Source organism: Bos taurus, chromosome 25 (assembly GCF_002263795.3).
Source record: "Bos taurus isolate L1 Dominette 01449 registration number 42190680 breed Hereford chromosome 25, ARS-UCD2.0, whole genome shotgun sequence".
NCBI lineage: Eukaryota > Metazoa > Chordata > Mammalia > Artiodactyla > Bovidae > Bos > Bos taurus.
In genome coordinates, this window is record NC_037352.1 from 18,008,523 (window position 1) to 18,031,131 (window position 22,609).

General features: G+C 45.6%; 1 protein-coding gene across 1 annotated transcript; it reads right to left on the minus strand.

The window, feature by feature from the left end:
• Positions 1 to 1,426: 1,426 nt before the first annotated feature.
• On the minus strand, positions 1,427 to 20,009 carry UMOD (uromodulin). The gene is given in 12 exon segments (NM_174213.2): positions 1,427 to 1,699; positions 1,701 to 1,762; positions 2,840 to 2,881; positions 4,048 to 4,129; positions 4,717 to 4,879; positions 7,962 to 8,207; positions 10,487 to 10,635; positions 14,551 to 14,759; positions 16,233 to 16,340; positions 16,435 to 17,211; positions 18,348 to 18,543; positions 19,995 to 20,009. Coding segments are annotated over 10 exon segments (1,932 nt in total). The 5' UTR covers positions 18,442 to 18,543; positions 19,995 to 20,009; the 3' UTR covers positions 1,427 to 1,699.
• Positions 20,010 to 22,609: the final 2,600 nt, after the last annotated feature.

The following is a 22,609-nucleotide window of genomic DNA, read 5'->3' on the forward strand; positions in this document are numbered from 1 at the left end:
ACCACTAGCGCCACCTGGAAAGCCCCAGGTGGCTTATCACATAGCTATTGTTTAAACGTATCCCCCCTTTAAACATAAGGTCCTTATCAGCAAGGGCTCTGTTCTGATCACTGGCAATTTCCCTGCTGCCTATAAAAGTTTCAAGTCTTGAATTTATGCTCAAAATATTTGTTGAATATTGAGTTGAGCAACTATCTGATAGCAAACAAAAGTAAAATGTAAAGGGAAGGGGGAAAAAAGGAACAGAGGAATAAAGGGATAAATTCTGATATATTTTTTTTTCCTCCTGGCCTTTGACCCTTGTTTTAATTTTTTTATGTTCTCTTGTACCTGAGTCAAAGTATAGATTGTGCACACATCTAGCTGGCCCATCTGACCATGGACGTCTCCCATAGCTCTGACACAAAGGCAGCAGGCATGGGGATTCAGTGCAGGTCTGTGTGTGATAAGAGGTTCCTTAACTCGAGATATGCTGACCTCACAGCCCGCTGTTTGCTGTTACACACGTGTGGTTTTCCCTGGGATCAGAGATTCTAAAAATGGGTCAGGGCCTTGGTCTCTTCTGAAAGCCACAGCTGGGGTCCAGGGAAGCAGCTGGCATCGAGGTGGACATTTCTCATGAGCATCAACTGCCTTTGGTCCGCTTGTCAAAGAAGTTCAGAGCCCCTTGAGACATCTGGGTCTCCTGGGTGGTCTCCAGCTGTGCCTCCAAGGAACCTCCTAGAGGTCTCCCTTGCAAAACATCCTCTCTCAATGGAGTTAATGGTCTGCTTTCTGTTTCTGCTGCCAAGTCCTTGTAAACAGGTCTGCATCTCCTGCATTGGGCAGGGAGAGAAGTACAAAGGATGGCGGGACATGCCATCTAAGTCCCTTATATAAGGATTGTGACGCTCCAGAGCCTGGGGCTGTGTCTATCCTATTCAGGACTATCTTTTCCCAGCACCTAGCATTGTGCCTGGCACGTACTGGGTGCTCAAATAGATGTTTCTGGAAAGCTGAACGAACCCTGTGAGGGTATCATAATTATCCCCATATGATAGAAGCAGCAGTCCTGTTATACCCTCCATTTCTGCAATGCTTGACAGACTTATAATTACTTGTCTTTTCCCCTTCCAGACCTTAAGCTCTGGGAAGGCAGAGGTTGTTTACTGATGTATCCCCAGCACATTGCCTGAATCATAGTAGGTTACCAGCAAATATTTCTTGACTGACTGAAAGGATAGATGGATGGATAAAGTTCAGAGACAGTGTGCATTTTATTTAAGCTCATAAAACCAGAGTTGAACCCAGTCTGTGACCAGACCGTGAAGTCCATTAGGGCAGGAATAGAGTCTGCTTTTTCTCACAGTCAGATCCTTAGCACCACAGACAGTGCCTACACGGAGCAGGTGCTCAATAAATACTTATTGAATGAATGAATGACTCATAGACTGAGCTTTTTTTAATTATTATTTTGCAATACCCTTTAAGGAGATAGGGGCCTCATGAACAGACATATCACAAGACCCATTTTGAGAGAAAGCAGCATTTAAAGACACAGGCTATTTTTTGGTAACAAGGATTAAAGGGGAGAAAAATAGGAGCAGAGTGACTGAAGTGTGGGCTCCTTTCTCTATGGGTGGAGTGCTAGCCTGCATGGCCTCGCCAGTCAGTAGAAAGTGAGTTTGGTAGCCACAGAGTACAGGATTTCCGGCCACGGATCACGGAGACATCAGGGTCAAAGTGGCCGACAGAAGCAGAGGCAGCCAGACCTGCAGAAGCCCTGAAAAGAAAGAGATTACAGGGTTGCTGCTAGCACTGATGTGCACATTTTATGGCAAAACTAACATAAAATGCCTCCTCTAAATTGACCAATTAGGAAAGAACATGTTATCTGACTGGATCAGTTAGAAAAAGGAAATTTTTTCTTTACCTGCCCTGAAAACCAGTTAGAAAAAGGTGCCCTCCCAGATGGGCCAATCTGAAAAAGGCAGCCTTTCTGCAGGCACTAGCTGATAGCCACTCAAAAGGGTACTCCTGTGAAGTGACCAACCTACTCAACCTCGGTGACCTTGAGGGATAGTCACAAAGGGCAAGCCTCTTGGGGGCACCTTGCCTCTCCAGGACTGAGCTCACTGATACTGGAATGAACTAGCTTATGTCAAACACTAGGTTGGTGTAACAACCCACTCAGATCTAGGTGCCAAGAGCCAAGCAGAGCAACAATTACACAGATTCACTTTTTAATCCAGATTTTCAGACAATTTAGCAGCCATAAAAGTCAAGGGCCATTAAAATGCTGCCGGTCTCTGGTCTTTGTGGTCAGAGGAGCAGAAAAGCAGAAAACAGAGTTTTTTGTTTGTCTGCCATGTTCATCCTGGCTCCAAACATCCTGACAAAGGTGTTAGAGATACATCTTGAAGCTTCAGGAAATGCTCAAGGTGCAGATCACAACGCAGTGTGCGTGTCCACTGCTTACAGGTGTGTGACAAGCATGCATATGTCGGCATATGCAGATCCACACACAAGCAGCTGCAGCTGTAATGACGTTTTGTGTGTGAGTATGAATATGTGCATGTGACCTCGTGGGTGTGTGTGAAAAAGTCTAGGTGATGTTCGCTCTTGTGCACCTTGTGTGTGCCCGCTCTTGTGTGTGCCTGCGTCTATGTGCACTGTCGTGGGACAGCACAGGTATGTGCGTGCATGTGCAGCCCCAGGTCCAGCACTTTCCACACACGCAGTCACCTCTTCAGAGCTCAGGCCAAGCAGACCAGGCACTCCAGCACGCCCTAGGCCAACAGATAAAAGCCCCAGATGAAGGTTTTGGTCAAGTCCCTGTGCAAAGAGGATCTGAACTTACCCAAGCTACTGGGAGCAGCCCTTGACATTGCAGCCTGGCCCCCTGTGGGAGGAAACAGAAGGATCAGTGCACGGGAAGCCTGGAAGAAGCCCCTTCCATCTGCTCTTCCTTGCAGCCAGAGTGTGGTCTTTAAAAAACCCCAATCTGGTCATCTCACTCCCCTGCTTTGGATCCCTCGGGGGCTGCTGTCTACTTTCAAGAGAAAGGGCCCAAAACCTTAGCAAGAACTACATGTTATTTATATTTCAATTAGAAGAAGGAGAAAGGGAAGGGGAAGGAGAAGAAGAAAAAAGAGAAGTACTATCATTGGAAGGACTGATGTTGAAGCTGAAACTCCAATACTTTGGCCACCTGATGTGAAGAGCTGACTCATCTTAAAAGATACTGATGCTGGGAAAGATTGAGGGCAGGAGAAGGGGATGACAGAGGATGAGATGGTTGGATGGCATCACCGACTCAATGGACATGAGTTTGGGTAAACTCCGGGAATTGGTGATGGACAGGGAGGCCTGGCGTGCTGCGGTTCATGGGGTTGCAAAGAGTCAGACACGACTGAGCAACTGAACTGAACTGATAAGGCCTCACGTGGTCTGGTCCCGCACCTCCATCAGCTCACCCACACCAACCTCCCCTCCTCCTTTCAGCCTGCCTGGCCAGTTCCTCTAGCACCCTGGGTTCCCTCCCGCACAGGCCTTTTGCTCATTCTCTACTCTCTCCTTGGGATTCCTCCCTCTTTTCCATTTCTCCTGACCCCAGTTACTTAATCCTTTCTCAGTTTCCAAACCTCACTTCCTTTCTTCCCTAATCCTCTAGACTAGGTCTGCTTCCCCTGTGGCAAGAGCTCAGAGTTCCTGATCCATGTTCATGCCTGCACTTATCACAACTCCAGAGACACATGATTATTTAAATGATGTCTCCTCTACCAGTCCATAAGTGGCACACGAGCCAGGCTTGTACCCATTGCTGCTCATCCTGAACCCCCAGCCACTAACACAAGGCCTGCCACAAGGCAGGCATGAGAAGACAGCCGTGCAATGAATGAGAACCTGCAGGAGGAAGGCAGCTTATAGTCTACCTCGTCTCACAGGATTTACTTGCTCCAGCTCTTCGGACCCCAGGAAGATCCCAAGTGCCAGGTTCTCTCACCTCACCTCATCTCCAGAGAACATTTCTCACCAAGAACATGGAGAGGGGAGTGGCCTTCTTACCCTTCCGTGTGATGGGACCCAAGTTCAGGACACGGGTTTGGTCTATGATGCTCCCACTGCGGAATCTGGTCTCAGGGCAGGTCTGCAGGGAGAGGGTGACAAAGAAACCTTTCCACAAGAGAGACTGAATGAGGCCCTGCCATGGGGAGCTGGGTGCACCCTTCATAAGAGCAACCTCTTGCCTCAGGCTGGAACTTGAGGATGGTAGAGGCAGGGGTTGTTAGGAGATCTGTATACATGCGTTCATGTCCCAGCTCTGCCGTTTGTTAGGTGTATGATCTTAGGCAAGTCACTTACATTTTCTAAGCCTCTCTCCCCATATGGAAAAAGGGGCTAATAAAATACCTCCCTTATAGAGTTGCTGTGAAGTATCAAAAAGTTAACACGTGCAAATTGCACACAGTGCTTAAAAATGTCAGTTTCTGCTATTAGAACACAAGCTTGCAGATAAATGAGAGGTTCACCAGCCTACTGCAGTGCCCTGATCTCACCCAGCTTCTGCACAGCCTAGTCTCCTGTCTGGCCATGGCAGCCTCGTCTTGTAGCTCTGACTAGCCCCGTACTAAAATGGAAATATGGCAGAGATGTTTTGTTTTCTTTTCACCTTGTGGCCAAGTGTCTTGGGTTACGGGAGTTGGGTGTGAGGGTGTGGCAAGCAGACTGACTCACAGGTCTGCACTTTTCATTCACGGTGTCACAGAGATACACTTCACAATGCAGGTACACCAGGTCGTAGTTTCCAGCAAAACGGAACATCTGGACAGAAAACCGGCCCTGAGGGGACTCCCCATTCTCCTCCACTTGGATGGTTGAGTCCGCAGCACGTGGACATCTGGGAAGGGGACATCACATAACATGGTTGGTTATGCAAACACTCTGGGGCCAGACTTCCTGGGTTCAGATCTCACTCTATCACTTATTAGCTGTGTGACTATGGGCAATTTACTCAATCTCTCTGAGCCCGTTGCCCTACCTATGTGCCAGGAATAATAATTTTAGCTTACATCGTAAGACAGTTGCGATAATTAAATGAGTTAAAATTACAAAGTAAACAGTATATGGCGTACAATGGGTGCTACATGTATGTGACTCTAAAATACAAATGTAATCAGTTCAGAGCTTAAGGACAGTTACTTAAGGATAGTAAGTAAGCACTTAAGTAAGTGTATCCTTAAGTAAGCACTTTTTGATTTCTCAGGAAATGGCATTCAGGAGTTATTGCTGCTGCTGCTGCTGCTAAGTCGCTTCAGTCGTATCCGACTCTGTGCGATCCCATAGACAGCAGCCCACCAGGCTCCGCCAACCCTGGGATTCTCCCGGAAAGAGTACTGGAGTGGGTTGCCATTTCCTTCTCCAAGGCATGGAAGTGAAACGTGAAAGTGAAGTCGCTCAGTCGTGTCCGACTCTTAGCGACCCCATGGACCGAAACCTGCCAGGCTCCTCTGTCCGTGGGATTTTCCAGGCAGGAGTCATTACCTACCATTTATTGGCTATCTACTAGTGCCTGGTGTTAATTCTAACATTGGAAACCTCTGAGCACTGAAGGCTGCTGGCCAAGTTGGGGTGTGTATGTGTGCTCATCAGCACACATTATTACCCAGCGCACCCAAACACGCAGAAACTCAAAACTGCACATCCAGAGACTCACGTGAGTGCTGGGCTGGATCAGGGTACACAGGCACTCTGAGCAGGCAAATTGGGCACCCCGTCTGCTTTTTGACACTATCCGCTCAAAATGGACTTAGAAAAGGGGCTGAAGGCTGACTGCATTGGAGGACCGAGAAAGAAACTTCTCGGAATGATGTTCATTTTGTTCTGTGTCCCCCACAATTCAAATCTGACTCTACTTGACAAAAGAAAAGCCCTGTGGTTAAGGAGACCCACCTTACAAAAAGCAGAGTAAGAGGCAGCCAGCACTGCCCTTGGCAGCCCCAGGCAGTCAACCCAAGTAAGGCGCCCACGTGTCTCCCCCAGCGCCTAAGCACCTCCTCAACTCATCTCCTCCTTACACCCCTGTGATATTCTGAACAACTCACAGACTGGCAGTCCTCAGCCCAGCTCCCACTCATGCCATGGCAGAAACACAGGCCACAGCCAGCATTTCTTCATGCTTCGTTTTCAAGACTTTTTAAGCTTTTCACAATATACCTGCTCTACCTTTATACTCAGATAAATATATATATATATGTATACACACACACACAAGCTTAAAAATCCCTGCACAGTAGATTTTCTTCATGCCTGTTTCACATATGAGAACATGAATATCCAGACAGATGAGCTGAACTAAGAACTGTTTGCTGTTTCTTGAACTAAGAAACAGCAAACTAAGAACTAAGAACTGTTTGCTGTTTCTTGAACTAAGAAACAGCAAACCCATGCTATGAGCCCAAGTCTCCATGATGTCCCAGTCAAGGTCATGTCAATATTTTTCAAATTTCAGTTCTTTTTTGCCTAATACAGAAACCACCTCCCTGAATGTTTTCCTGTTTGCCAACACCTGTACTATTATTTTACATTATTTTATTATTATTATTATTACTATTTTTCTTTAAATCTACAAATGTTTTTTTTAAAAAAGATCATGACCACAAATAGCATACCAAGGGCTTCCCAGGTGGCAAAATAAAGAATCTCCACCTGCCAATACAGGAGATGCAAGAGATGAGGGTTCCATCCTGAGGTCAGGGAGATCCCCTGGAGTAGGAAATGGCAACCCACTTCAGTACTCTTGCCTGCAGACTTACATGGACAGAGGAACCTGGCAGGCTACAGTCTGTGGGGTCACAAAGAATTGAACGACTGAGAACATAGCACATTGCTTGCCATATATAAAACACGACCATACAAACACAGTCAGACACTACTGTTGCATTTTACTTCAACACTGTTGATTGTAAAAGACCCCCAAAAGACTTCTGCTCTCCTTTCTTTTTGTTGTAAAGGGAGATTAGCAAATAACGGAAGTGTGAACACCAGATGAGCACCCAATTGACGTGACCAGGCAGATTTTAAGAGAAGTGAGACAGAAATAGGTCAGGGTCTCCTGGGAGCACTTTCTCTGACTGCACTATTAAGACAGCAACTCCCCTCCCTTTTTCCTGCTTCATTTTTTTCTCTATAGCACCGTCATCATTCACATGCCATGGATGGCACTTTCGTTTAATTGTTGATCTCCCCACTTAGAATATCAGCGATAAGGGTGCAGACTTTTGTCTCTTCTATTCACTGTTATCCACATAGCCTGGCACACAATAAGCTTCCAAAAATATCTGTTCAATTTATGAATGAAAATGTGAACCACTTTCTCACAGTGTGGTTCATGTTTCTCTAATGTGTTTGAGTTAAAAGCGGTCCATCTGTGTCCTCCCTGTTTCCACTGACCCTTTTCTAACCATGCCTCTGCTGTATTCCTCCCAGCCAAGTGCCAGCCTGCTCCTGTCCAGGGCCTGCCTTTCCATCACGTTCCTCATCCTTTTCTGAATCCTAGACCCCCTCTGCCATCTGGTGAAGCCTATGCACTCCTCGTCAAAAGTAATGCTTTAAATGCATACACTAAATTACATAAGATAATAAAAAAAATTAAATATAATTCTTAAAATATTAAACTTAATACATCATGTATTTACATATCTGGATATAACTATATATTTACAAGTACAAGTATTTGGTATATATCAAATAATGAGATCTAGTTGAAATTCTAATACTACAATATAGTAAAATCAGTAAAAATACTGACTTGTTTAAATGTCTTCAAATGTCCTGCTAATACTTCTCTGGTTTGTTGCCTATATCATAATGAATGACAGTGCTAAATTTCAGCTAGAGGTGAATGAATGTGAAGATGTACTTTGTACCCATCCAAGTCTAAAGTCCCTCCCCAGCCCCAAATTCCATCCAACAGGCCTTACCTGTCCTGGATGATGAAGTATTTCAAGGGGTCTGTGGCATTGCTGCTGGGTGTGGCATAGCAGTTGGTCATGAGCAGTACAAACCGGGACAAGTCACCCCCATCCAGCATGGTGCCGACGTAGAGAAACGCTTCTGTGGACAGGGTCACAGAGGAGCCTTGGTAGGGCTGTGTGTAGGCAGGGCTCTGGAAGAGTGCCATTCGCACGGTGAATGTGCCGGTCCCGCCCATGCTGATGTTGAGGGCACTGCAGGGGGAGAGAGGCTGGTGAGACAACCAGAACCAAGAACAGCAACAGATAGGTCACTCTTTCTGATCTGCATTCCTGGGCCATCCCTGGCAGTTATTTGGAATTTTATCCAGCAACAGGACTGGAATCCACCAACCACTGCTCTGCAAAATACAATAATCACACACAGGTCACTTAGGGATCTTGTTGAAGTGCAAATTCTGGATCTGTAGCTTTGGGATAGGGCTAAAGGTTCTGCATTTCTAATAAGCTCCCAGGTGACGCTGCTGCTTCTGCTCCAGAGATCATATTTTTCTGTAACACGTCTACCCCTTCACATGGTGGCCCTTGCATTTAAGTGTGGCAAAAACATTCTCAAGGGAATCATCTAGATTCCTTTTTTGATCTTAATATAGAACAGTTTTAAAAGATGGGCTATGAGTCCTACAGGCCTTAGTCAGAGTTCTGGTTCCACCTACAGCAGAAGATTAGGATTTTTAAAATGCATTATTTTAAATCACATTAAAAACAGCCACACTGATGGCAACTCCATGGGGATTATCCTACAAAGGACACTGAAAGACTGATGCCCCAGGAAAGGGGTACATGAGAAATAGTAATGCGGAAGTCCATTTTAGAGGTGAGTACTGGGTTATTTGTTTGGACTTGGTATTCAACTGGGATGAGATTTCTAGCTTAAGCCAGAGAGAGATCTGCATACAGCTGTTTTGTTCCCTGGAACCTAGCAGGTCTGGGGCATGGCCACATTGCTCCAGAGCACTTCTTGGCCAGGTGATGTTCCACACAGAGGCAGACAAGGAGCAACTGGCTTCCTTCAAGTCAGCCAAGCACCTTCATCAGTGGCAGGTGCCCTTCCCAAGTCTGGTTGATCCAGAAAACATGTGACCATGGACAAGCTTCAAAAAAAAGGTCATGGTAGAGTGGAGGCTCTATGCCGGATGGCCTGGGTTTGAATCCCAGTTCTGTAACTTACTGTCCTCTACCACTTTGGACAAATTACCAAATTTTCTTTGAACTTCAATTTCAATAATAATAATATTTAAACCTTCTAGGCCATGCTAAGATTTCAGTGAGGTGTTTCGTCTAGAGCACTTAGCACAATGCCTGACATATGGTCAGCTCTTGCTAAACACTTGTTATTATCACAACTATTATTTTTTTCCAAGTATCTGCATCATTGGCTTGTGATTCATCCTATTCAGAAATGTTCAAGTTTATTTAGCAACAGGATCCTTTTATTTTCTAAGTAATAAAATTGATAAAGAAGATGTGGTACATATACATGATGGGATACTACTCAGCTATAAAAAAGGATGAAATAATGCCATTTGCAGCAACATGGAAGAAACTAGAGATTATCATACTAAGTAAAGTCAGAAAGAGAAAGATAAATATCATATGATATCACTTACATGTAGAATCTAAAATATGGCACAACCGAAGCAATCTATGAAATAGAAATAGACTCACAGATTTATAGAACAGATCTGTGGCTGTCAGGGGAAGTGGGGCTGGTGTAGGGGGTTGGGATTAGCAGATTTAAGCTATTATACACAGAACGGATAAACAGCAAGGTCCTACTGTATAGCACTAGAACCTAGAATCAATAACCTATGACAAACCATAATGGAAAAGAATATTAAAAAAGAATGCATAGACATTAACACAACATTGTATATCAACTATACTTCAATTGAAAAAATAAAATTTAAAAAGTTCTCTGGTTCACATCCCCAAATCACCTCCTTAAAGACCTTCACACTCCAAGAAGCATAATTTGTAAACCCCTCTTTATTCAAATTTCTCCTATTTACAGAGAAAGAAACTGAGATCCAAATATGGGGTACAATTTGCCCAGTCCCATAGCAGGTCTGAACTGAGACTCCAACCTTCTTTCTTTTGGGCCAACCACTCTACCCCTCAGATAAACCAGGGACCCTAATATGGGTTTCACCACTGCAGAGCACTTTTGTGCTTCTAAGAAAGACAGTACTTTACTGCTAAATCCATTTAACATATGAGAAGACTGACGCCTAGAATAGGGTTATCAATTTCCCAAAGCCATTTGTGAGATAGAGCCAGGATTTGAAAGTGGGCTCCAGATTTCCTAGCTGGGTTCCTTATGGACTCTTTTTGGAGTCCAACACTGCCTCCCAGCTGACCGCCTCCAATCAACTCCTTATTGGTGGCAGCTGACAGAGAAGCTGAGGTCCTGGCGGCCAAGGGTTTGTGGGGTGGAGTTGGCCAGGGACACTGGGGACCCTCTCTGGCCGCACCTGACCATTGGCTGCAGGGAGGTCTTCAGGCTGACTTTCATGTCCAGGGGATAGGAGCACGCAAAGTTGATTCTGATGTTGAGGTCACGGATGATGATCTCATCTGCCAGGTAGAGAGTGTTGCTGTATGTGGCGTGGGTCTCATTCCTCTGTATTGGGGTAGGAAGGTGGGGGGAGGAAGGGCGGAAAAGGAATAGAATCTGAGTAGGATTCAAAACCAAAGGCATTGAAACTGCTGAAACTGCCCTCCCAGTTTCCATTAGCATGAGTCATGAGCTAGGCACCCCCCTCCCAAGCTGAATGTCCCTACTGCATCTTTGCACGGATCCTTCAATGACCCTGACAGGCAGGATGACCACCTCCTTAATATAGATGGAAGTTCATGGGAACTGGGTAACTTATCCATGGTACAGGGGGTCTAAGAAGCCTGGACTCTTCCCATCACCTCATGCCTCCTCTCGTGCATGCCAAAAGACTAAAAATCACATACTGAGTCATCATTAATGGCAGATTGTCAAAAAGTCATATTTGGCAAGTGACAATTATTTCCTTGTTTCTTATGTCTTTTTTTTTTTCTCTATGTGGGGGATGAGGGAGATGCGAGGAAGCAGAACCCACTCACACAAATGTTTACCTCTGGGTCCCTTTGGAGGAGGCTTCTGTAGCTGAGGCCCTGGCTCTCTGAACACTCAAAGTGCAGACTCTGCCTCCCAGGAACCATCAGAGACAAACAGATCTGCTTCTGAACTCAGTGCTGATACCTACTGGCTTAGAATAGTCATTGCTCTGTTGGGGTACTACCTTTCCCATCTGTCAAATGGGGAACTATCACTATGGATTGTCCTCTTCATTTGAAACTGACATTTATCGAGCACTTACTTTGTGCCAGTCACTTGTACTAACCACTTTGCACACAGTAACTCCTTTAACTCTCCTAACCCTATGAAGTCAGTAGGTGCCCAATATGCTACTGGAGATCAGTGGAGAAATAACTCCAGAAAGAATGAAGGGATGGAGCCAAAGCAAAAAGAATACCCAGCTGTGGATGTGACTGGTGATAGAAGCAAGGTCTGATGCTATAAAGAGCAATACTGCATAGCAGCCTGGAATGTCAGGTCCATGAATCAAGGCAAATTGGAAGTGGTCATACAAGAGATGGCAAGAGTGAATGTTGACATTCGAGGAATCAGCAAACTGAAATGGACTGGAATGGGTGAATTTAACTCAGATGACCATTATATCTACTACTGCAGACAGGAATCCCTCAGAAGAAATGCAGTAGCCATCATGGTCAACAAAAGAGTCAGAAATGCAGTACTTGGATGCAATCTCAAAAACAACAGAATGATCTCTGTTTGTTTCCAAGGCAAACCATTCAATATCACAGTAATCCAAGTCTATGCCCCAATGAGTAATGCTGAAAAAGCTGAAGTTCAACGGTTCTATGAAGACCTACAAGATCTTTTAGAACTAACACCCAAAACAGATGTCCTTTTCATTATAGGGGACTGGAAAGCAAAAGTAGGAAGTCAAGAAACACCTGGAGTAACAGGCAAATTTGGCCTTGGAATATGGAATGAAGCAGGGCAAAGACTAATAGGGTTTTGCAAAGAAAATGCACTGGTCATAACAAACACCCTCTTCCAACAACACAAGAGAAGACTCTACACATGGACATCACCAGATGGTCAACACCGAAATCAGATTGATTATATTCTTTGCAGCCAAAGATGGAGAAGCTCTATACAGTCAGTAAAAACAAGACCAGGAGCTGACTGTGGCTCAGACCATGAACTCCTTATTGCAAAATTCAGACTTAAATTGAAGAAAGTAGGGAAAACCACTAGACCATTCAGGTACGACCTAAATCAAATCCCTTATGATTATACAGTGGAAGTGAGAAATAGATTTAAGGGCCTAGATCTGATAGATAGAGTGCCTGATGAACTATGGAATGAGGTTCATGACATTGTACAGGAGACAGGGATCAAGACCATCCCCATGGAAAAGAAATGCAAAAAAGCAAAATGGCTGTCTGCGGAGGCCTTACAAATAGCTGTGAAAAGAAGAGAAGCGAAAAGCAAAGGAGAAAAGGTAAGATATAAGCATCTGAATGCAGAGTTCCAAAGAATAGCAAGAAGAGATAAGAAAGCCTTCTTCAGCGATCAATGCAAAGAAATAGAGGAAAACAACAGAATGGGAAAGACTAGAGATTTCTTCAAGAAAATCAGAGATACCAAAGAAACATTTCATGCAAAGATGGGCTCGATAAAGGACAGAAATGGTATGGACCTAACAGAAGCAGAAGATATTAAGAAGAGATGGCAAGAATACACAGAAGAACTGTACAAAAAAGATCTTCACGACCCAGATAATCATGATGGTGTGATCACTGACCTAGAGCCAGGCATCCTGGAATGTGAAGTCAAGTGGGCCTTAGAAAGCATCACTATGAACAAAGCTGGTGGAGGTGATGGAATTCCAGTTGAGCTATTCCAAATCCTGAAAGATGATGCTGCACTCAACAGGCCAGCAAATTTGGAAAACTCATCAGTGGTCACAGGACTGGAAAATGTCAGTTTTCATTCCAATCCCAAAGAAAGACAATGCCAAAGAATGCTCAAACTACCGCACAATTGCATTCATCTCACACGCTACTAAAGTAATGCTCAAAATTCTCCAAGCCAGGCTTCAGCAACATGTGAACCATGAACTTCCTGACGTTCAAGCTGGTTTTAGAAAAGGCAGAGGAACCAGAGATTAAATTGCCAACATACGCTGGATCATGGAAAAAGCAAGAGAGTTCCAGAAAAACATCGATTTTTGCTTTATTGACTATGCCAAAGCCTTTGACTGTGTGGATCACAATAAACTGTGGAAAATTCTGAAAGAGATGGGAATACCAGACCACCTGATCTGCCTCTTGAGAAATTTGTATGCAGGTCAGGAAGCAACAGTTAGAACTGGACATGGAACAACAGACTGGTTCCAAATAGGAAAAGGAGTACATCAAGGCTGTATATTGTCACCCTGATTATTTAACTTATATGCAGAGTACATCATGAGAAATGCTGGACTGGAAGAAACACAAGCTGGAATCAAGATTGCTGGGAGAAATATCAATAACCTCAGATATACAGATGACACCACCCTTATGGCAGAAAGTGAAGAGGAACTCAAAAGCTTCTTGATGAAAGTGAAAGTGGAGAGTGAAAAAGTTGGCTTAAAGCTCAACATTCAGAAAACAAAGATTATGGCATCTGGTCCCATCACTTCATGGGAAATAGATGGGGAAACAGTGGAAACAGTGTCAGACTTTATTTTTCTGGGCTCCAAAATCACTACAGATGGTGACTGCAGCCATGAAATTAAAAGACGCTTACTCCTTGGAAGGAAAGTTATGACCAACCTAGATAACATATTCAAAAGCAGAGACATTACTTTGCCAACAAAGGTCTGTCTAGTCAAGGCTATGGTTTTTCCTGTGGTCATGTATGGATGTGAGAGTTGGACTGTGAAGAAAGCTGAGCGCTGAAGAATTGATGCTTTTGAACTGTGGTGTTAGAGAAGACTCTTGAGAGTCCCTTGGACTGCAAGGAGATCCAACCAGTCCATTCTGAAGGAGATAAGCCCTGGGATTTCTTTGGAGGGAATGATGCTAAAGCTGAAACTCCAGTACTTTGGCCACCTGATGTGAAGAGTTGACTCATTGGAAAAGACTCTGATGCTGGGAGGGATTGGGGGCAAGAGGAGAAGGAGACAACAGAGGATAAGATGGCTGGATGGCATCACTGACTCGATTGACGTGAGTCTCAGTGAACTCCAGGAGTTGGTGATGGACAGGGAGGCCTGGCATGCTGCAATTCATGGGGTCGCAAAGAGTCAGACACGACTGAGCGACTGATCTGATCTGATCTGATCTGAACCCTATGAAGGAGTTACTATTACTCCATTTTCAGTGGAGGAAGCTGAGCCACATCCAGGTTAAATAACTCACCCAATTCACACAACTAGTAAGTGGTGGGGCTGTGCTCCTACCCTGTCCCATACCGGCCAGAACGTACCGTCATCACTGTCCCACAGGGGCCATCCCTGGCTGGGGTCACCACAGACATCCAGTCCCGGTCGCCCCTCTCAGTGAAGCCTGAGCACTGGCTGTCATGCAGGTACATGAAGACCTTCTCAAAGCCCAGACTCTTCAGCTGGCACTTGCTCAGGGACAACTTAATGTCATCAACCCCACATTCCAGCCTGCGCTCCAGGAGGGAGAGATCTGAAATGGTCAGGGAAGGCAGGATTGGAGGCCTGTGACCACAGTTCAAGGTTTAGCACATCCCCAGGGCCCAGGTCCAGCTAGCTGGGTTGGCCACCAGCCAACCAGCTGGGAGTACTCAGAGTCATGCTGTGGTCTCCCCTCTCAGGGAGGTGGAGACATGAGACTGGGTTCCAAGTATCACTGGATGGATCCACATGACTAACCACCAGCCCATGTCACCCTAAGCCTAGGCTGTACGCAAAGAAAAGTAACACATTTGGGTCATTCGCTGCTCTCTCTGTGTGCTCAGACATGTCCAACTCTTTGCAACTCTATGGACAGACTGTAGCCTGCCAGACTCCACAGCCCCAGCACTAAATATCATTGAATCCTAATAAAACAAAACAAATAGCAAGCAAACAAAGCTAATAAGTTAATGGTAATTTCTTTCCATCCTTTCTGTATCAAGGGGACAATCCTCAAGATTTGCTAATGTTTTTATTATTAACACCATACACTTGCCAATTTTCCTTGAAACCACAGAGAACAGACCTCTGGTTAAGTATTTGCAGCATATAAAGAGATCCAGTTAGATTTTTTTAATTAAAGTATTACATAGCTGATGAAATTTAACAACTTTCTTTCATTGTATTCATTATTACTGCTACTGCCCACAGATAAGACGCATTAGTGAACTTCAACGGCCCAAGTTTACTTAAAAGAAGGTTGTGACTAAAACCAAGACTGGAATTTGGGAAACACTAGCCAAGGCAACCCACTCCAGTACTCTTGCCTGGAAAATCCCATGGGCAGAGGAGCCTGGTAGGCTGCTGTCTATGGAGTCCCTAAGAGACAGACACGACTGAGTGACTTCACTTTCACTTTTCACTTCATGCATTGGAGAAGGAAATGGCAACCCACTCCAGTGTTCTTGCCTGGAGAATCCCAGGGACGGGGGAGCCTGGTGGGCTGCCATCTATAGGGTCACACAGAGTCGGACACGACTGAAGCGACTTAGCAGCAGCAGCAGCCTGCTTCAGTCATTATGTATACAGGGAAACAGGTTTAGAGATGGCCAGGGCCCTGCTCAGGGTCCTCAGCCGGTCAGTGGAGGGCCCAGTCCAAGAAACCACAGACTGCTGGCCAGGCCTGTGTTCTTGTACTGTGGGAATACAGCTCAGGTTAGCCTTTGGCCAATAGGTGGCAACCTCCTGCTTATCCATCAGGATTTTGGGGGCCTCCGAAAGAAGCCTGGGAGTGGGGTTGTTCCTCAAACTCTGGGAGCTTATGGGTCAACTAAAGGGAGACTCCAGGAATCCAGAGGGCTTCTGGCTGATTTTAATAGGTATTACTGGACTGACTTTCCACTCCGATTGGATAATATGCACACCCTGGGTCATCCCCACAGGCCCCCAATTCACACACAGGAATATGTCCCTCCCCAGGTCCCTGGCATTTCTGAGTACCACCCCACCTCCCCATCGGCCTCACCGGTGACGTTGAAGTCCTGTTTGCACTGGCAGTGCCATTCACCATTATCCGATTTGCAGTCCTCATCCACACGGCACTCCTCACACGTCCCCTCCACAGAGCTGGGGTCTGCAGGGTCACAGATACAGTCAACAAGGATGAGTTCCAGTCTCTCGGGGCGCCCACAGGGCCCAGGGGGGGTTGCTGGGAGACACCCGCTCACCTGTGCAGTAAGCCAGATGGCACTCAGGGGGCGCCGTCAGGTTGTACACGTAGTAGCCCCCGGCACAGGCCTTCACTTGGATGGGCGCGTCCCACAGGCAGCAGTCACCGCTCCAGTGTGCACAGGCCACGCGGTTCACGATGCCCTCGTCGCTCGATGGATGCGTGCCGTTGAGCCACATAGGCGCGGCCGTGTTGCAGTGCAGGACGGGCACGCAGGTCTCGGGCAGGCGCACGCCGGCCTGGCCCACGAAGCGGTACCAGCCGCCCAGACTGACATCACAGATGTAGCCGGAGCCGTACTCTGTGCTGCGCCAGTATTCGTCCAGGATGCGGTGCACCTGGCACGGGTCCACGCACACGAGCGCGTCGCCCTCCCGCACGCAGTCTAGCCCAGGCCCACAGGAGCCCGGGGAACACTCACAGTGCCTTCCGTCTCCCAGGTAGCCCGCAGGACACACGCACGAGTAGTTGCCCTCGCCATTGATGCAAGTGGCCAGGGCGTGGCAGCGGCTGAGCCCTGGCTCTGCACACTCGTCCACATCCTCGCAGCCGAGCTCCGAGCTCAGGAGAAAACCTTCAGGGCAGACGCACGTGTAAGAGCCCAGCGTATTCACGCAGCTCTTGGTGGCGGAGCAGTTGTGCGCCCCCAGAACGGCGCATTCGTCCAGATCCACACACTCGAGGCCGTCGCCAGTGAAGCCCTCCTGGCAGGCGCAGGTCGTGGCAGCCCCGTCCACCGTACAAGTGGCATTGCTGTGACATTCAGAGCAGCTTTCTGCAGGCAGAAAAGCCCAGATTCAGAGTAGGGGCCACTAGGCCACTGTTCACCAAGAGACTCTTTCCATGGTCCTTAGGGTTCTTTAAGACATAGCAGACTCCCTTTGAAAGAAACAAATAAACCTCCCCCGATGTCTAAACACCCACCTGCATTCTTGTGTTAAGCACTGCATTCAAGCTGTGTCATCTTTTCAAACATCCACCTTTCCACCACCAGAGGAATAATGCAGGTAATAATACTTGACACTTCGGTAAGGATTTGGGGAACCCTGTCACCCCTTCCCCAACTTGATATATTCTATGCCTTTTGCTCAGATCTCCTTCCCTGCCTCCCCTCTCTACCTAGCAGTGGCACTGACATTCTGTGTGTTCCTCTACGACAATAACAACAGTAAAGATGGTGAGCTCTCATGTATTAAGTGCTTAGGATATGCCAGGCACTGGGATAGGCATTTTCTATCCATTAGCTAATAGAATCCTCTCCAGTGGCCCTGGGCAATTACTTTTGTATTTAGCCATATTTTAAAGGTGAGGAAACTTGAGATTCAGAGGGTTTAAGCTACTTGCTTCATTGGTAAGCAGCAGAGCCAGGACACAAATGGAGGTTGCAGGACCGCAGTGTGTGTGCTCCACAATGACACAATGGTATTTACTCTGCTCCAGAGAACTCCAGTTGGGGGTTGTGGAGAGGTGTCTCTTCTCCAACAAAAAGCTAACAGCAATGTGCAACCCAATGGAAGGGTCACTTATGTGTGAAAGGGGATGTCTTTGGGTCCCACCCAGGTATGTTCACATCTCTTGTGTGGTTGAATATGTTCTTGACCTTCCAGTAAAGTGCCGGGGGCGGGGGGGCGGGCTTAGTGATGTTCTAAACTTTTGTCTCTCAATATGTGATCCAAGGATCACACCATCAGCATCATCTGGGAGCTCATTAGAATGCAGAGTCTCAGGCCCCACCCCAGGCCTACTGAATCAGAATCTACATTTTAGTAAAATTCCTGGGTGAGTCCTATGTACCTTAAAGTATAAGAAATGAATTTAGAATAAAGACTATGCAAATCCCAAGCATAAAAGGAGAGGGACTGAGACCTCTTCTGCTAACGGGGCACTGCTCTCTACACACACAGCACTTACTTGCTAATGAGGTGTCAGTTGCTGCAGGTATGATGACCCAAGAGGTCACCACCGCTGCCATCCACATGAAGTTCGGAGAGAAAAGACACTTCATCCTTTCTGCTCCTCACAGCTTCTTCTGGTCTGGGAAGACTTTCCCAAAGGCAAGGAAAGGCTGGCCTCTTGAGATTTCCTTCTGTCCCTGATCCCTGAAGTCCTGTGAACAGAGTCAGATGAGATAAATACATGATGGAACTCCCTTCCCCACAGTTGGGAAAAGTGCTTTGGTTGTGCTCTGTGCAAGTCCAGGAGATGCCATTTATGTGAACCACAAAAAGTGTGTAGTGCTGTGGTCCTTGCTTTGGTAGAGCTTTCCCCTCTGTGGCCTTACTCTTAATTCCCACCACATCCCAGTCTCAGTTCCCCAAGTCTCAGTGCATTTGAAAGAGCTGAGTCTCTCATCTGGAGCAGGAACCTGCAAGACGTGGGGGTTGGGTGTTCTGCACTCACCATTTTATTGGAGGCACCCTCATGATTCCCTCATGGAAAACTCTAAACTTTCCTAGATGCATTTACTCATTCAACAGAAATTTATTGAGTAGCCAAACAGGAAGCTAAGCACCAAATGACAGACAAGGTCCCTGACTTCATGCAATTCACATATTGTAAAGAAGTGGCTTGAGATAAGCAGTTTGAGAAGTGATTAATCTTCATAATGTATTTTAATGTTTCCAGAGTGCTCAGATATTATTTCACTCACCTGGTAAAATAATCTACTAATACCCCAGTTTTTATAGCAGCATAAGGTAGCATGGCAGTTAAAGGTATAGGACCTGGAGGCTGCAACAAGGATTTGAACCTCTATTTTACCAATCACTATGATTGGTAAACTCACATGTGACACTGGGCAAGGTATTTCAATTCACTGAGACTCAGTTTCCTCATCTATGAAATAGAGATTATTGCTTGCACAAACTGAGTGGCTATAATGCATCAGGCTCAGTGTGAAGTCTCCTTTTAGTAAAGAACCTGCTTCATAGGAAAGTGTTTTACAAACCTTAGTGACCATGATCTGCTATAAGGAAAATATTTTATGCCATGACCCAGTACAGTTGCTAATACACACACACACACACACATGTACACATGAAATAAATGTTTTATAAAACAATTCTTACCATTACTACGTGCATTCCTTGCTGATATATCCTATTGTATCTAATTAAGAGAAAATTCTGAATGTAACCCACAGATGATTCCATAATCCACTAATGGGCTGAGAACTATAGTTTGGCTAATATCAGACTGCATATTACCATCCCGGTATTAACAAAAATGATATGTGCAAAGCAGGTTCAGAGCAGATGCTCTTGTTCACTGCTCTCTCCATCCCCATGCCTAGTATATAATAGGAACTTCACTAATATGGATTGAACAAATGGAAAAATTGTAGTCATTGTTGTTAGGGAAGCGCAAGATTAAAGAGAGGGGAGTTGATTTATCAAAGCCCTTAAAGTCAATAGTCAGCAGAGTAATGACTTATCCTAGCTTTGATTCAAGTGTCCAATCTCTTCATTTCCAGACCCCCATCCCTCAAACAGAATGGGAGTCAGCAAAGACTAGATGGGAGAAGTGGCTAGGAGAAGTGAGAGCTGCAGATAGCCTTACCTGAAACCAGAAAGGTAGAATTAATCCTTTTACAAGTAGGTGACTATCATATCTATATATATACATCTGTCCCCCACTGGCAGTCTTTCCTCCAATGATCCTCTGGTTCTGTTTCTTAATTATTTTAATGGGGGTGGAATATTTTTCCCTTTTGACACAGTGTTTTCCTTTTCTAGGCTGTGAGGTGGTTGTTGTTCTTTTCCCTAATAGGTAGAGACCCCAAATGATTGACACTGGGGGTCACAGTTGTGCCCAGAGTTACAAGGGCTCTGTTTTATATCTTTTGGCAACGAGAGGTTCTTTAGTTAGAAATTAACTGGGTAAAAAATTCCAAGTGCCTGGGCTTTTCTTGGTCATTGAAAAGCACAAAGTGGAGCCAAGCAGAGGCCAGAATCTGAAGCCAGGCTGCTCCAGGAGAAAAGGGGTGCTCACTGTCCCCACTGGGATGTATACTTGTGGCCACTCAGTTCCAAAGCAAGTTCCATCCTCATGGGTTCAACCAGCTTCCCTGGGGTCCCGATGTGAGCAGGAAAGGAGCTGAGAATGCCTGAAGGTCAGAGACAGAAGGCAATTCAGACATCATTGGACCAGATGCTCTGTGAATCAAGAAATTTGAATTCCCATGAAGGAAGGTCCTTGAGAAGTAGATAATTTTGTAAATGAACAGACTGACTTTGGAGTCAGTCTATCTGAATCCTGGTCAGCGTTTTTTGTGTGCCAGTGGGCTTATTTCTTTCCTTCCAGAGGTAATTTTCATCATCTATAAAACGAGAATACCCGTGTCCTAGAATTGTTATGGCCATTAAAGAAGATGATGCAAGTTAAGGCATATAGCAATGGTACCAACTGTGGAAGTCACTGCCGATGCTGCTTTGGTGATGTGCAATCATGGGGTAGAGAATGACAGGGCTTGGTTCAGCCTTAGGTCTCCTGACCTAATTCCACATTAATGGCAATGCCATATTGAGAAAAATCAGGTACGTGTGAACTCAGGCTGAGCAGGAAGTATGACAGTGATCCACAGCATTGCCTCTTTGAGGGCTTTCTCCTTCTGTCTGGCCTAGTGGTCGGGTGACTATCAGCAGAGGCTCACTCACCTCCTCAGGGGAATTTCATAGGAAAAGAGGTAGCACAGTTTTCAGCGATATTTCTTCCCAAACAGCACCCCAGAGAGATCTATAACAATTAGTTTACAATCCCAGCACAGTACTCAGCCACCCTGGGCATTAACTTTCATCTTTGTGGAAAAGTGAGAAATATCTCATCGTTATTTCCTTTTGCAGTTCTTTAATGAAAAAGGAAGTTATCTTTTCATTTGCTTACTATTTATTCTTTTCTGAACTGTTTGTATCCTTTGCCCATTTCCTCCCCACCCCCCGTAAGAATGTTTTTTTCCCTTTCTTTGCTATAACTTCAGAAGAAAATAAAAGTTCTTAATATTTTTTTTCTCAATCCTAGGTGGTGAGTGTCATTTCTGGTTGGTGACATGCTGCTGCTGCTGCTGCTAAGTCGCTTCAGTTGTGTCCGACTCTGTGCAACCCCAGAGACGGCAACCCACCAGGCTCCCCCGTCCCTGGGTTGCCATTTCCTTCTGAGGCTCTGTCAAAACCTAAGTCTGGGTGTCTTTAAAGGATTAAAGATGGAGCTCCAGGTAGCTCCTGAAGTTGTCTGGGCAGAGATCTTGGGTAGGAAAATAGGGAGTTTGGGCTGAGACTATTCTTAAGTCTAATAACCAACCACATTATTCAAGTTTTTGTGTTTGATGCTTTTACATCTTGAAACTTTGGTGATTCTGGAGGGACTGCCCCACTGAGGGTGAACTATGCCTTGGAGATAGGTAGCATTGGAGATACACCTTGCTATCTCTAAGAATATCATATTCCTGAGAGCATGCCTTTCACATGCAAAACAGCCAGTCTAGAGCCCATCACCCAAGCTCTCCTCTGTCAGGCTCACACTCAGGACCAGGTACCAGATAACTAGGGACAATTTCCAAGTCCCAGAGCCTACTGACATTATTCCAACTAGCCAATCCTAAACCTGCTTACCTTGCCTCTTCTGTCCCTTCCTGTGGGAACCACAATAAAGCCTACATTTTCAGGTTATAGTCAGATTTCTCCCTTGCTTCCTCTGCCTTCCGACCAACCCTAGCACTTTCCTGTATGCCACCCTCATGGCATGATATATTCCCTCCTCTTAGGATCTGAGAGTATAATAAACTATCTTTTGATGACAGTTATCTCCTGTTCTGTTGCCTTTGTCAGACTTGAATTATAATAAAATCTGTATTTTAGAACAGTAATTACCACCTTCATTCAACACAGCTAGATCATCTTGTGGTATATTTCTCTAATTGGCTATTTTTCCACTCTTTGTTCTTCGCACCCTTCCCTGCCCCCACCAGCCCCACACACTTAATGACGACATGGCAACTTCATTGGAGTCATTAAGCCATGCCTCCCACATCTTCTCCATCTACCTGCCTCTGGACTCATCTTCCACATCCCATCCTTTCATTGAGACAGTATCCTTCTGTAAAAGGTTTTTCTCTCCCTGTATGCTCTAATGACCCCCCAACAGAGAGTCATCACCTGCCCCACCTACCCATACTGTAT